Here is a 16,139-nt window from a genome sequence, read left to right as displayed (position 1 = left end):
ATTTACTGTTATTCTACTTCCCCTGATGCTCTCCAAATTGTTCCTGTCCTTCTCTAAATCCTTCCCCTCCACGTGAAATGCCTTTTCACCTATCACAACTTTCAGAAATCCCATCCACCCTTCAGGCTACCCTGACCCTGCTCCCTTCTCCATTTCCCTAGTGCTTGGTCTTACTTTCTTATGACTGGAACCAAATTTGACCTTTTATTATTTGAGTAGATAATTCTTCTGCTGAAAGCAAGCTACCCATTCTGCAAATACAATAAGAAATAATTTTAAGTTAAAACACCAAATTTATTGCATAATATTGAACTATATGCACACACATAGAAAATAAACATTTCATATAACTGTATATCTTTTTTTAATCTTGTATTATAAAGACTGAAAAAACTACCAATTTAGCAATTGAAATAAGTTTTAAAAACAAAAAAAAAAAGCAAAAATCTACATCCTTCATTGAGATCTGATGCTGTATCACGGTTCATAAATACTTCATTTTATATAAATAAGTCTTTCCTCTAGTGACTAGGAATTTAAAATTAGGCTGACATGGATTCTTTGATCATGTAGAATTTTCTTATCCCATGATGAAGTAGGTTGAGCATGTCGTTATTTTTGATACATATATTTGCTCTAAACACAATATCCCCCTGAAATCCCACTGTAAACAAACATTTCAAATGCAATAAACAAAAGTCCCATAGTAAAGAATGTCCTTAAGTGTTAGCAATTAGGGAAAAGGAAAAAAAATAGAAATTTTGCAATTTAAATAGAAATTAAAAAAATAGACTGCATGCATCCACTAGAAGGACAGGAAGGGAGCATTAAGTCAGGAAACAATGGGATGAAGTGAGAAAGGGAAGGAAGGGAAGGAAAGAGAAAGAGGCAGAGGGCATAATTTGACAGGGAAAGAGAACAAGAAATTTATTAATTCTACTTTCCTTGGAGAAGATACTCTTAAAAAAAGTAATGCAACTTGCTCCAAAAGCGAGATAACTGAAGGAGTAGGGGTCTATCACCTCACCTTATTGTCGAAGGGACTTGGCTGAACAACACAACAAAATTCGGCTCAGCTACAATGCTGAGCTGCTCTGCATGTCTCTAAGCAGGTCCAGTAATAGGCAGAGCCAGCTAGAGACTGCTAGTCCCTCAACAACTTCTTTTTAAAGCAAGATCTGTTCATAAAGGCTCCCATGAATTCTCAAGAGTTCAGGCAAAATAATGAAATAAGGGACCCAGATTCAGCTTGCTGGACTTGGGACTTTCCGAAGTAGTCCTTGCCTCCTTAGTCCTTAGAGCAGGGCTGCAACAAGCCAGGAGCATGTCCAAGTCTGCAGAGAGAGGAGCCGTTCTGCACGTGCAGGTGAGAAAGGGCGCATCAGTCAAAATCATTCGGAGGAATGAGAGGGACAGGAAGCACTGTGAGGAAACAGCAGGGCTGAGAGAGACATTTGGGAAATGAGAGGTTAAAAACCCACTGCCATTTTTTCCAGCAGAGTGCAACATATTCACAAGTGCAAGGAACACTACTAGGTAATTTGGTTTAAAAACAAAAATGCCAATTTTTCACCCCCATCCCCAACCCGATTTTTCAGAAAGGTTGCTTCCTGTTCACAAGCCCAGAAACACATCAACCAGGTTCAGGATTCAAAAGTCCCAACCCATTCAGACAATAAAAAAATAGAACTCCCTTCCCCATGGTTTTCTGTATGGGCCTCCATGTGGACACTGAGGAAGGGAGGGAAATCTGGGGCACACTGGGGAGCCTCAAGCCAAACTAAACCCTTCATAGTTGTCAAGGGCCTGGGTCAGCCGTGCGCTCAGGATCTCTTTGCTGCTGTATTTGGGGAGATCAAGAAGGTTGTAGCAAGTGTGGGCCACGGGCAGGTACTCCTCGCCGCTGGCTGTGGACTGGATGACAATCTGCAGGCTCGCCATGCCGTAGATGGGAATGCGATCGCTGCCGGTTAGGAACACTGAGGAGAAAGGGAAAGGGCATTACCAGCTACGCAGCCCAGGAGCTGCTCTCTGCAGCCCCGCACAGAAAGGAGAGGAAGGCATGACACCCTGTGGCTCGCATAAGAAGTACACTTCTAGGTGCCAACATGGATGGCATGAATATTCACCTACGCTTGTTCTTACAAAGCAAGAGACTGACTGCATTTCAATCCTGGGGGTGGGGGCGGGTTATACGGATAAAAATTCTGTTTTTCATTAGTTCATTTCAGACCCTGATTATATACACATGGACACAAATCATCCATCTAAATGAAAGATGCCCTAAAATGCCCTCAAATTAAAAAAGGCCTCAAATGTATGTCCTCATAAATGTTAGGAGCTTTCACAAAATCAGAGAGGAAAGGAACTCCTGACATAGGTAAAGAGCTGATCTCAGAGGGAAGCCAGGAAGAAGACCATCATCAATGGGACTTCAAAGTCTTCTGTGGCCAGGGGCCTAGTGTGTATACGCCTCCTGAGCTAGGGAATATCCATTTGATATCTGTTTGCTCCTTTCCCTAAATTTCTTAAACCAAAAGAGCAACAATGATGTTATATTAGACATTTCACTCTTGTAACACACTGTGACTTGGCAAAAAAAAAAAAAAAAAAAGACAGAGAGAGAGAGAGAGAGAGAGAGAAAGAGGCCAACGCAGCTGTCTTTCCATGTTTTCTAGCAATACATAACCTCAGAGTTAAATTGCTGGAATTACTACAAACAAGTCATTGGTTAAGGAGCAGTTTCAAAAAACCTATTACCTGAAGCTGTGGTATGTAAACATTGTTGCCAATATCTGTAGAGTTACTAAAAATTTCCACAAGTCTAATGATCTCTGAACAGAAAAAACTCTTTTAAGAAATCTCCATGGCTACACTTCTCTTGGTTGTTAGAGCCCTACAAGCTCCTTAACCTGTCATTCGACAAACCTTAACCTGTCATTTAACTTATAGGCCACTGTTCATAAAAGCCAATGGAACTAGGCAGAGGAGAAGCAGGGCTCTTTTTTTTTAAGCATTCTTGTATGAGCCTGCCCCCTCCCCCCGCCACTTCCTCTCATCCTCACTCAGTGGGAGCAGTAGAATCTGGGGGTACATCTTGCATTAATATTAAGATATGCTCATGCTTATAAAGCAAAAGGGACTGCCTTTTGAAACGTTGTTTTATTTTATATAAACAAAAACTGTATACTATTCACTAGCAAATTTCTGACCCCGATTATATACAGACACAAAGATTACAACTATTTTTGAAAGGCTGAATGTGTTGACATAAATTAGGCTTCATTTTCCTTTCCAAATATATTACCCTTCTCAAATGTCCCCTAGCCAGTCACAAAGGACCATATCTTGTATGATTCCATTTATGTGACATGTCCCAAACAGGCACATCCACAGAGCCAGAAAACAGATGGAAAGGGGGGCTGAGTGGGGTGAGAGGTCAGGAGGAAATGGGGAATGACTGCTACTGAGTTCAAGATATCTTTCTGAGGTGATGAAGATGTTCTACAAATTACTGACAGGATCAAATCTCTGTGAATATACTAAAAATCACTGAATTATACACGTTAATTGGGTGGACTGTATGCTCTGTGGGTCGTATCTCAATAAAGCTATTCTAAATCCTATCTCCCCGGTTACATCTGTAGCAGACACTGCAAAATTTTCAAAAGCCTAGAGAGATACGGGAAGTTAATCGAATTAGATTCTATCAACGTGATATTTCATAATACTCACATATAAAATAACTAATATTTTAAAAGCAACTGAAAATCAGCAAAATGCTTTTCTTTCTTTCATGCAATACATCCTATTAGGCAACAAATAAGGAAGTACCACCTATGTTTGCCTGAGGTCTCATTAAGACAAGAAGTGGAAATATACTTCCCTCACTTACTCTTTTTCATTTACAAGACCTTGACCTGTGGGGTAGATCACCCTCCACCACAGGCAACACTAACCCGTGGACAAGCACTGTGTTGACATGACTGATACTTACAGAGAAACTTCTTCTTCTTTTCCAATGGAAACTCATGAAATGTTTCCCAAAATAGTTTCACAGTGGGATGTGTGGCTGAGTAATCACCCTTGTAGATGGCAGTCTGCCCAAAAGAGACAAAGAGAAAAACCTGTCTTAAAGAAGAAGAATATTATAGAGGACATACATTTGTGCACAATTTGCAGTGGACAGGAAGAAATAACCACCCAGATTAGGAGGCCTCCAATGCCCCCTCAACCACAGACCACCTGAAAAGAGACCAGGCTCTGGGCCCCCCTGGCAGGCCACAGCTGCTTCCTCGGAGGTGAAGACAGTACGGCCCATCCTCACCTCTTCGAGCTCCTGCCAGTTGTAGTTGCTGTTCCCCACCATCATAGCCCGCAGCTCGGAAGGCTGGAAGAGCTCAAGCACCTTGCCACCACACACCTTCAGGAAGCCACTGGAGAAGGCCGTGTACCATTCGTGAACTGAGATTTGGAAGACGTAATTCACGTAAGCATCCACGAACTCCTGCCTGCCAGAAGCCCAAAGAAACAGAATATGGTTAGCCCGAAATCTTGTAGAAGTTCTGAAGTGGAGAGAGATGAAAAATGGGATTTCATCAAACTCTCACGCCAGGAGGCATCCCGGAGATCACCAGCCAGCCCGAGGATTCCTCCAGCGTCTCGGGTGATCCGGGGGCAGGGGAGACTGGCGGGAAGCGGGGGAGACCAGGCAGGTGGAACCATTTTACCTGAGGAGCTCGTTTTCATCTTACGTACTGTCCTCCTTAAAATTTAGTTTGGAAAAAAAATACAGACTTTTTCTGCTTTAAAGAAAAAGTCTGAGGTAACGATTCTAGGCTGCCTCCCTTCTCTTCAGAAACGAGCAAAGTTAAACCATGTGATAGTGGAATCCTCACCTATTCTAAAAGGTAATTTTCTAACACCTTTCTGGAAAGGCCTGTCTTATACAATGGGCTCCAGCTCATTAATAATCAGTCAAATGCAAATGAAGACAGTGATATCCTGCAAGTCGGACTCCCAGCAAGCCAGCTTCCTGGGCTGCTTGCTGTAGATAAGGGGCTGGTTTCCTGGACACGTGTCTGCAGGCTGCAGGTCAGAGTTCTATTTGTATACAGTCTGGCCATCTTCGGTATGCATTCAGTCTCCCCTAGTGGGAAATGTCAACTGTGAACTGAGATGTAAACATCTGGGAGAATAAGTTGCCAACATCTGGAAAAAGCTGAAACTGTAAATACCCTTTAACTGAGCTACTCCCCTACCAGGGGGCGGCCCAGAGAGCGTGCGCGAGACAAATACACAGATGTTCACCACAGCATTTTCTTGTAAATATAGAGAATTGGAAGACACAAAACTAAATATCCATTAATATGAGAATGGACCAAAAAAAGATGGTATGGTCATAAAGATAGGAACCATAAAGCACAGCATTTTGATGGAGTTAACTAGGCCCATATTTATCCAAATGAACAGAACCTCAAGATCAGTGTTTGAGTGAAACCCAAGTTTTTGATTGTTAAGTACACTATGACAGCATTTACGTAAGTTGCTTTTTTACATTTTTCTTTCCCTGCCATCAGTCCCGTCTTGAATCAATTAACTGCATCAGATGCAACCAAAGGACCAACTACTGACTGCTCAGTTAGTGGGATGGCACCACTCAGTGGTTTGTTTTTTTTTTTAAACATTTGTAACAATACTAACTATAAGAGGTGGTGGCTCTGCTACTTACATCTTATGACCCTTGGGTAAATTATTTAATCTCTGTGCCTCAATCCCTTCATCTGTAAAATGGGAAAAATAAGAGTATATAACCCAAGGAACTGTTACAAAAAATAATGAATTAATACATGCAAAGTTCTTAGAACCAAGGCTGCTTTGTAAATATTAGCAATGATTATTATATGGTTTAAGGCTATAAGATCTTGTTTATTGTAAGTGTGAAATCACATATATGCTGTACGTAAGAAATGTGGGGTAATTTTTAAAATAAAAGCTATAATTAATTGGTCTTAATACACACATTATAAACATATAAAAACAGGAAAGAACAGGCATCGACTTCATCAGTGTTTTGCCAGTGTGAGAAAGGAAGGTGGAAGAGCGGGAAGGGAGTGAGAGGATGCACGGGAATCTCGGTCATTGTTTTATTACAAAATCTGAAGCAAACACCGTTTACTCTGGTTCGTACATACAAAGCTGTCAGCTTAGTCTGTACTTTTCTGTATTTTAAAATTTTTTCCTAAAAATTAAAAAAATCCGACATTATGAAGACAGATTCCTTTCTACTTATCCTTCACTGTAGTGTCGTACTTCATAAAACTACCCTTGAACGTCTTGGTTTTCCTCCAAGCAAACACTTCTTCCAGGACCACCACCCTTAACTAAACACCAGGCATGTCATACAGCGAGCAGTGAAGCAGACAGGGATTCAAATCCAGGCTCTGCCATGTCCTCTATGCTGACTACTAAGCCTCTCTTTTCTCATCTTTAAAATGGGGTGAATGGGGGCGCCTGGGTGGCTCAGTGGGTTAAAGCCTCTGCCTTCGGCTCAGGTCATGATCCCAGGGTCCTGGGATCGAGCCCCGCATCGGGCTCTCTGCTCAGCAGGGAGCCTGCTTCCTCCTCACTCTCTGCCTGCCTCTCTGCCTGCTTGTGATATCTGTCTGTCAAATAAATAAATAAATAAAACCTTTAAAAAAAAAAATAAATAAAATGGGGTGAATGTTCAGTTTTTTTAAATAAAAGCTACTAACACAGAAAGATTATTACACATCTTTACCACAGATTCTCAAAGTTTCTCACACCGCATCTGATGGACTACTTTCTCAAAACCCACTGGATAAAACTAAGAGGACTTTCCTGGTACAACTGCCTCAGAGAATTCACCATCAACATGATTTTTTTATTATAGATGGTGATGGTTAATTTTATGTGTCAACTTGCCTAGGCTACAGTAATCAGTTAACTTAGTCAAACACCAGACAAGACAGTGCTGTGAAGGTATTTTTTAGATAGGATTAACATCTATATCAGGAGACGTTGAGTAAAGCCGATCAGTCTTCATGAAGGGGGGGGGGGGCTCATCCAATCAGCTGAAGGTCTCAAAAGCCTGAGGTCCTCCACACCCTCTGAAGAGGAAAGACTCTGGCATCTACACTGCAGCCTCCATTCCTGCCAGAATTTTCAGCCTGCCAGCCCGCCCTGAACATTCCCAAGAGCCAGCCTCACAATCACATGGGCAGATACCCAAGGATCAGTCTCTTTGTCTGTCTTTCTTTTCTCTATGTATGTATGTATATACACACATATATGTGGCCTTGGAGCTGGGGCTGCACTGTTTTCCTGCCTACAGACTCTACCAGAAGCACCAGCCCTTCCTGAGCCTCCAGCCCACCTGCCTTTGCACTAGAACTACAACCACTAGCTCTCCTGGGTCTGCAGCCTGCTGACTGCAGCTCCCGGGCCTTGTCTGCCCACCCGTATGTACATGAAGTGTGCACACACTGCTCCCTACTGGTTCTGGTTCTCTGGAGAAGCCTGATATATCATGCAGACATCATCTAAATTGGGTATGGGTGAGCCTGGGAGTTTGATTAATCCTGAGGTAAAATTCTTCCACAGCTGTGAACCTGTATGGGGTGTGTGTGTGTGTGTGTGTGTGTGTGTGTAACTGTGTAAGTATATATGCATGTATATACATCTCCCACTGGCTCTGTTTCTCTGGAGAAGCCTAATACAGATTTTCATACCAGGAAGTGGGTACTATAATAGCAACTACCTATAAATGTAGAATGACTGTGGAATTGGGTAACGGGTGAAGGCTGTCAGAGTTTTGAGGCGGTTGATAGAAAAAGCCTAAACTGCCTTGAAGAGACAGTTGATAGAAATGGCAAAGGAGATCCTGGTGAAGGCTCAGAATGAAAAGAGGAGAGCTGTAGAGAAAGCTTTTGTTGTCGGAAAATAAACATACATCATAAGCAGAATTTGGCAAGAAATATGAATATTAAGATGCTTCTGGTGATGTCACAGATGGAAATGGGGAACATGTTATTTATTGGAAATTAGAGGAAAGGCAATCTTGTCATAAAGTGGCAAAGAACTTGGCCAAATTATGTTCTAGTGTTTTGGAGAATTTAAGTGATAAACTTAAATTTGGATATTTGACTCAGGAGGTTGCCTAGCAAAGTACTGAAGGTGTGTGGTCTGGTTTCTTTGTACTGCTCAGAGTAAAATGAAAGAGGAAAGGGATAAATTGAAGGAGGAATTGTTAAGCAGAAGGGAATTAGAACTTCAAGGTTTGGAAAATTCTTAAGCCTATTCAGATAACACCCTCTGGAAACAGGGCCAAGGGTATGGCTGAACCATGATTTGAAGAGATCAAGCATGTGGATTCAGGAATCCTATCAATCATCTCAGCAGAAGCTAGGAATAGAAATGTGGTTATCCGAGAAAGATTTGTGGAGAACCCTCTTGTCTGATGACTTAGACCCCCAAGAACTGCCTGAGAAGCCAACAAAGTTGTTTTTTTTTTAAATTCAAGAATAGAAACACTGCCAGTTTGCACCAAAGAAGCAGAGCTGGACAAAACGAAGGAAGGCTACTGGACTCTGGGAGTCTACTGGTATGAAATGAGCCTACAAACCAAATGGTTGCAAATGGGTGTTACCTTTTAAGAAAAGGGAAAAATGGCCCCAAAGGCAAATCAGCCCACAAAACGAGACATTTTAAATGAGGTGACATTTTTTTTTTTTTTGCCTATATACAGTTTTATTTTGCTTAACCAAGAGAAGTTTTTCATTTAAAACTCCATTTTGTTGGAAGACTATGAAAACTACTTTCAGGTTTTCCAAAGCCTAATTTAAGAGATTATCTATGAAGTGCCAAAAAGTCCTAAGATACAATTTGACATACTGAAAATAACAGTAATGAAAAGATGATGGTGACATCCAACCATTAAAAAGATTGTCATTTCTTTTCCCATTTTTCTATTTCCCAGATTTAAACCTTCAGCACAAACTAAGCAATAAGCACCTTGTTACAGAATTTCTTTCCCATAACTGATCACTTGACTTATTTTTTAAATATAGTTTCTTTTTTTAACTGTGATTTTTTAAATTAACATATAATGTATTAAATGAGGTGACATTTTAAAACACATAAATTTGTAAGAGTAAGTACTATATCCATTTCCAGTGGTTTTTAAAAGTCTGAATTCAAACTATAGTAAGGGTCTTTGAAAAAGTTTGCTAAGCTGATCCTGAAATTAGTATAGAAAGGTGAAATAACTAGAAGAGCCAAAACAATTTTTAAAAAAGAACAAAGAGAACTGAACATTACCTAATCTCATGACTTATTATGAAGTTACAGTTGTCAAGTGTAGTGTTGATGAAAGGACAGACATATAAATCAATGCAACAGAATCAGAAAGCCCAGAAATAAACCCACACAAATATGGTCACTTAATTCTCAACAACTTTGCAAAAGCAATTCAACAGTGCTGGATCAACACGATACCATATGCAAAAGGTATAATATCCATACACCTCACACCATTATAAAAGCTAACTCAATAAGAACCATGGTCTAAAACTTAAAGTTATAAAACTTCTAGAAGAAAACATAGGGTGCTGACTTCGGCCGCACATGATACAGAGAAGATTAGCATGGCCCCTGTGCAAAGATGACACACAAATTTGTGAAGCATCCCATATTTTTCTTTCAATAGTTACTCTGATTGTAAATGCGCTAAATGCTCCAATCAAAAGACACAGGGTATCAGGTTAGATAAAAAAGCAAGATCCATTGATATTCTGTCTACAAGAGAATCCTTTTAAACCCAAAAGCACCTCCAGGTTGAAATGGGGGGGGGGACAATTTATCATGCTAAAAGACATCAAAAGGAAGCTGTAGTGGCAATCCTTATATCAGAAAAATTAGATTTTAAACCATAGACTAACGAGATGAAGAGGGATACTATATCATATTTAAAGGGTCAATCCAACAAGAAAATCTAACGATTGTAAATATTTATGCTCCTAACTTGGGAGCAGCCATATAAACCAATTAATAACAAAATTTAAGAAACACATTAATAATAATAATACAATAATATTAGGAGACTTTAACACCCCCCTCACTGCAATGGACAGATCATCCAAGCAGAAGATCAACAAGGAAACAAGGGCTTTGAATGACACACAGGACCAGATGGACTTCACAGATATATTCAGAGCATTCCATCCTAAAGCAAAAGAATACACATTCTTCTCTAGTGCATATGGAATATTCTCCAGACAGATCACATGTGGGTCACAAATCAAGTCTCAACTGGTACCCAAAGACTGGGATCATTCCTTGTATATTTTCAGACCACAATGCTCTGAAACTTGGACTCAATCACAAGAGAAAAGTTAGAAGGAACTCAAATACTTGGAGGCTAGAGAGCATCCTACTAAAGAATGAATGGGTCAACCAGGAAATTAAAGAAGAATTGAAAAAATTCATGGAAACAAATGAAAATGAAAACACAATTGTTCAAAACCTTTGGGACGCAGCAAAGGTAGGCCTCAAAGGGAGATACACAGCAATACAAGCCTTTCTCAAGAAACAGGACATACAGAATGCAACCATACCTAAAGGAGCTGGAGAAAGAACAGCAAAAAGGCCCAAACCCAGCAGGAGATGAGAATTAATAAAGATTAGAACAGAAATCAAAGAACTAGAAACCAAAAGAACAGCAGAACAGATCAAAAAAACTAGGAGCTAGTTCTTTGAAAGAACCAATAAGATCGATAAACCCCTGGCCAGATTTATCAAGAAAAAAAGAGAAAGGACACAAATAAATAAAATCATGAATGAAAGGGGAGTGATCACAACCAACACCAAAGAAATACCAACAATTTTAAGAACATATTATGAGCAACTATATGCCAACAAATTAGGCAATCTGAAAGACTGGATGCAGTCCTACCAAACTGAAACAGGCAGAAACAGAAAAACTGAACAAATGCGTAACCAGCAAAGAAATTGAAGCAGTAATCAAAAATCTCCCAACAAGAGTCCAGGGCCAGGTGGCTTCCAAGGGGAATTCTACCAAACATTTAAAGAAAAATTAGTACCTATTCTCTGAAGCTGTTTCAAAAAATAGAAATGAAAGGAAAACTTCCAAACTCTTTCTATGAGGCCAGCATTACCTTCATCCCAAAACCAGACAAAGACCCCACCAAAAAGGAGAATTATAGAGCAATATCCCCGATGAACATGGATGTAAAAATTCTCACCAAGATACTAGCCAATAGGATCCAACAGCACATTAAAAGGATTATTCACCACGACCAAGTTGGATTTACTCCTGGGCTGCAAGGGAAGTCGACATTCACAAATCAATCAATGTGATATATCACATTAATAAAAGAAAGGACAAGAGCCATATGATCCTCTCAATAGATGCAGAAAAGGCATCTGACAAAGTACAGTACCTTTTCTTGATTAAAACTCTGCACAGCATAGGGATAGAAGGAACATACCCTCAGTATCATAAAAGCCATATATGAAAAGCCCACAGCGAAAATCATTCTCAACAGGGAAAAACTGAGAGCTTTTCCCCTAAGGTCAGGAACATGGCAGGAATGTCCACTATCACTACTGTTGTTCAACGTAGTACTAGAAGTCCTAGCCTCAGCAATCAGACAACAAAAAGAAATAAAAGGAATTCAAATTGGCAAAGAAGTCAAACTGTCATTCTTCACAGATGACCTGATCTCTATGTGGAAAACCCAAAAGACACCATCCCAAAACTGCTACAACTCATACAGGAATTCAGCAAAGTGGTAGGATACCAAACCAATGCACAGAAAAGTTGCATTTTTATACATTAACAATGAGACAGAAGAAAGAGAAATTAAGGAATTGACCCCATTTTATAGTTGCACCAAAAACCGTAAGATACCTAGAAATAAACCTAACCAAAGAGGCAAAGAATCTGTACTCTGAAAACTATAAAACACTCATGAAAGAAACTGAGAAAGACACAAAGAAATGGAAAAATGTTCCATGCTCATGGATTGGAAGAACAAATATTGTGAAAATGTCTATGCTTCCCTGAACAATCTATAGGATCAATGCAATCCCTATCAGAATGCCATCAATATTTTTCTTAAAGCTGGAAAAAATAATCCTAGAATTTGTATGGAACCAGAAAAGACCTGGAATAGCCAAAGGAATGTTGAAGAAGAAAAAAACCAAAGCTGGTGGCATCACAACGCCCAACTTCAAGCTCTTTTACAAAGCTGTAATCATCAAGACAGTATGATACTGGCACAAAAACAGACACATAGATCAACAGAACAGAATAGAGAGCCCAGAAATGGACCCTCAACTCTATGGTCCAAAAATCTTCAACAAAGCAGGAAGGAATATCCAATGGAAAACAGTCTCTTCAAAAAATTGTATTGGGAAAATTGGACAGCCACATGCAGAAGGATGAAATGAACCATTTTCTTATACCATATACAAAAGTAAATTCAAAATGGATGAAAGACCTAAATGTGAGATAGGAAAACAATAAAATCCTAGAAGAGAACACAGGCAGCAACCTCTTTGACCTTGGCTGCAGCAGCTTCTGGCTAGACATGTCTCCAAAGGCAAGGAAAACAAAGGCAAAAATGAGCCACTGGGACTTCTCAAGATAAAAAGCTTTTGCACAGCAAAGCAAAAGAAACAGCTGACAAAACCAAAAGACAACTGACAGAACAGGAGACGATTTTTGCGAATGTTTCCTCAGATAAAGGGTTAGTATCCAAAATCTGTAGAGAACTTATCAAACTCAACACCCAAAGAACAAATAATCCAATCAAGAAATGGGCAGAAGACATGAACAGACATTTCTGCAAAGAAAACATCCAAATGGCCAACAGACATGAAAAAATGCTCAACACAACTCAGCATCACCAGGGAAATACAAAATAAAACCACAACGAGATGCCACCTCACACAGTCAGAATGGCTAAAATTAGTAACACCAGAAACAACAAATGTTGGAAAGGGGAACCCTCTTACACTGCTGGTAGGAATGCAGTGGTGGTGTAGCCACTCTGTAAAACAGTATAGCGGTTCCTCTAAAAGTTGAAAATAGAGCTACCCTATGACCCAGTAATTGCAGTACAAGGCATATACCCCAAAGATACAAATACAGTGATCCAAAGACACACGGCACCCCAATGTTTATAGCAGCAGTGTTCGCAATAGCCAAACTATGGAAAGAGCCCATATGTCCATCAACAGATGGATAGATTAAGAAGATGTGGGGGACACACACACACACACACACACACACAAATGGAATACTACTCAGCCATCAAGAAAATGAAATCTTGCCATTTGCAACAATGTGGATGGAACTAGGGGTGTTATGCTAACCGAAATAAGTCAATCAGAGAATGCCAATTATCATATGATTTCACTCATACGTGGAATTTAAGAAACAAAACAGAAGAGCACAGAGGAGGGGAGGGAAAAATAAAATAAGCTGAAATCAGAGAGGGAGACAAACCATAAGAGACTCTTAATCATAGGAAACAAACTGAGGGTTGCTGGAGGGGAGGGAGGTGGGGGGATGGGGTAACAGATTGATGGGCATTAAGTAGGGCATGTGATATAAAGAGCACCGAGTGTTATATGCAATGATGAATCATTGAACTCTACCTCTGAAACTTATAATACATTGTATGTTAATTAACTGATTTTAAACAAAAAATAAAAGAAATAAGGATGCCTGGGTGGCTCAGTCCACTAAGGGGCTGCCTTCGGCTCAGGTCATGATCCCAAGGATCCTGGGATCGAGCCCTGCATCGGGCTCCTTGCTCAGCAGAGAGCCTGCTTCTCCCTCTCCCTCTGCCCACCACTCTACTTGTGTGCGTGCTCTCTCTCTCCTTCTGTCAAATAAATAAAATCTTTTAAAAAAAAGAAAGAAAGAAAACATAGGAACGAATCTTTATGGTCTTGGATTTAGCAAAGATCTCTTAAACATGACACCAAAAACCCAATCCATAAAAGAAAAAAAAATTATCAAAATTTTAAATTTCTGTTTTTTTAAAGAAAAAGACAGCCATAGACTGGAAGAACGTATTTCACAAGGACTTGTATCTAGAATATATAAAACCAATTAAAAATAAGAAAACAAAAAAACTCAGAAAGTGGGCAAAAGATATAGACTGACATTGCATCAAAGAACATCTATGAATGACACATACATACATTCACAGATACTCTACATCATTAGCCATTAAGGTTACCACACACACCTATTAGATTGGAGGGGTGAGGGGAGAAGCCCAATGATACCAAATGCTGTTGACAATGTAGAGTAATTTAACTCATACCCTGTGGTGTGAAAGCAAAATGGTATAGTCACTTTGGAAAACTGTGGAACTTTCTTAAAAAGTTAAATATACATTTACCATATGACCAAACAGGTCTACTTCTAGGTACATAACCAGGAGAAATAAAAACTTATATTCACTGTAGCATTTTTTTGTAATCACAAAAAATGAGAAACAACTAAAGGGGAATATTACTCAGTAATGAAAAGGAACGAAGTACTAGTGTACACAACATCATGGATGAATCTCAAATGCATTATGCCACGTGAAAAAGGCCAGACTCAAAACTCTACACACATACGCTTCCGTTTCTGGACATTCTGGAAAAACAAAAATTTTTAGAGATGGGCCCGTAATCACCAGGGCTGGACCGTAAGGGAAGACCTATGAAGGGGTTTTTTGGGATGATGTTACTGTTCTACATCTCAGTTAGTGTAGTGTTTACATCACTGTATTTGCCAAAGCAAAGTGAATTTTATTACACATCAATTAATACAATTAAATTATCTTTTTGTTACACACAAAAGATATCTTTTTATTATATTGTGAATTATATTTCAAAAGAACAGAACATTTGAAAAAAGTAGCCTGCTTAACACTAAATTTTAAGTTTTTTAAAGACAGCAACATAAACATCCTGAAAGATGAACACATCCTATTTGTTTCAAGCAAGTCAAGTAGGTCAAATGGATTTCATTAAAATTTGGGCTGTCACAACCTCTACACTATAGGCATTAGAAAGCCCTGTTTCTGCCTCTGATTCTGCAAATCAAGTAATACATATGGTAACAAAATATTTATTTCGCTTTATTTTTCTGCTTCTAAGTTCCTCATCTTTAAAATGTCAAAAAGCATTCCTAACCTCAAGGCACCTGCAACCATCAAGAGATGGTAAATGGAATAGACGGGCTGGGAGGGCTAACAAGACGGACTCCACCTTCGGCCCTCCATGTGTTCATGTTTGCTGTGACCACTCTTGGTGCTACATGTTTCAGGGCCCTTGGAAATTAATATATATACCCTAGAATTCTCTACCAAGGCCCAGATTGGGGAGGCCCGCTTTGGCCTCCCATGAATCTGTTAGAGATAAAACGGTCTTTCCCCTTCCTGATGCACCAGTAGAATCACGAGATCAAATTAAAGGTTAGCTAGCACTTAGTTGCATGCAAGCCCTTTGAGGTGTATGTGAACCCTTCAATCTCACTACAGTGCCCTTCTGTGCATCTCCTCACTCCAGAATCTGGGCACGAAGGTCTGGATTTTGTGGAGAGTAACTCTGCAACTACCATGGCTTGTCCTCTGCCTGATCCCCCCTACCAGTAAGTCACCCTGAATAAAACTCTGTGTCAACTGTTTGGAGTAGCCTACTTCATTTTCTGATCTCAACGTGCCTTCTTAGTTTGGGTGATCACCTTCTAACAATGGGTGATATATAGAATATGTATAGTGTCAGCCAACTAAATATAGATGTGTTATCACATTACATCCCGGCAGAGCTAAAACTAAAATACAGCCTTAACCATAAAACCCAGTCGCTACAAATGATAACAGAAAAGGGAAAGTAAATTATCTGCAGCAGAATTAAGAAAGTAAAATAGAAAACAAGAATCACAAATACATAAACAAAAAAACCTAGAATGTTTGCTATTTGGAATATATCAGGCATTTTGTAAATGGTTCCTTTCTTTGGGGAAGGGCACTAAAATGTCCTTTTAAAAGGGAATATTATTGCAGGCTATTCTTGCATATTAATGAATG

General features: G+C 39.6%; 1 protein-coding gene across 2 annotated transcripts in view; it reads right to left on the bottom strand.

Annotated features, from left to right (window-relative positions):
• Positions 1-277: 277 nt before the first annotated feature.
• Positions 278-16,139, bottom strand: part of HERC3 (HECT and RLD domain containing E3 ubiquitin protein ligase 3) — a 117,829-nt gene continuing 101,967 nt past the window's right edge. For both annotated transcript variants that reach the window (XM_080797465.1, XM_080797466.1), the window contains exons 24-26: positions 4,328-4,511; positions 3,998-4,100; positions 278-1,979 (exon numbers count right to left, since the gene is read on the bottom strand). In XM_080797465.1, coding sequence (XP_080653591.1) covers positions 1,771-1,979; positions 3,998-4,100; positions 4,328-4,511 — 496 coding nt within the window. In that variant the 3' untranslated portion in view covers positions 278-1,770. The remainder of the gene's footprint in view (positions 1,980-3,997; positions 4,101-4,327; positions 4,512-16,139) is intronic.

Source organism: Martes martes, assembly GCF_963455335.1.
Source record: "Martes martes genome assembly, chromosome: 2".
In the NCBI taxonomy this organism is placed as follows: Eukaryota; Metazoa; Chordata; class Mammalia; order Carnivora; family Mustelidae; genus Martes; species Martes martes.
This window is presented reverse-complemented; position numbering and strand designations above follow the sequence as displayed.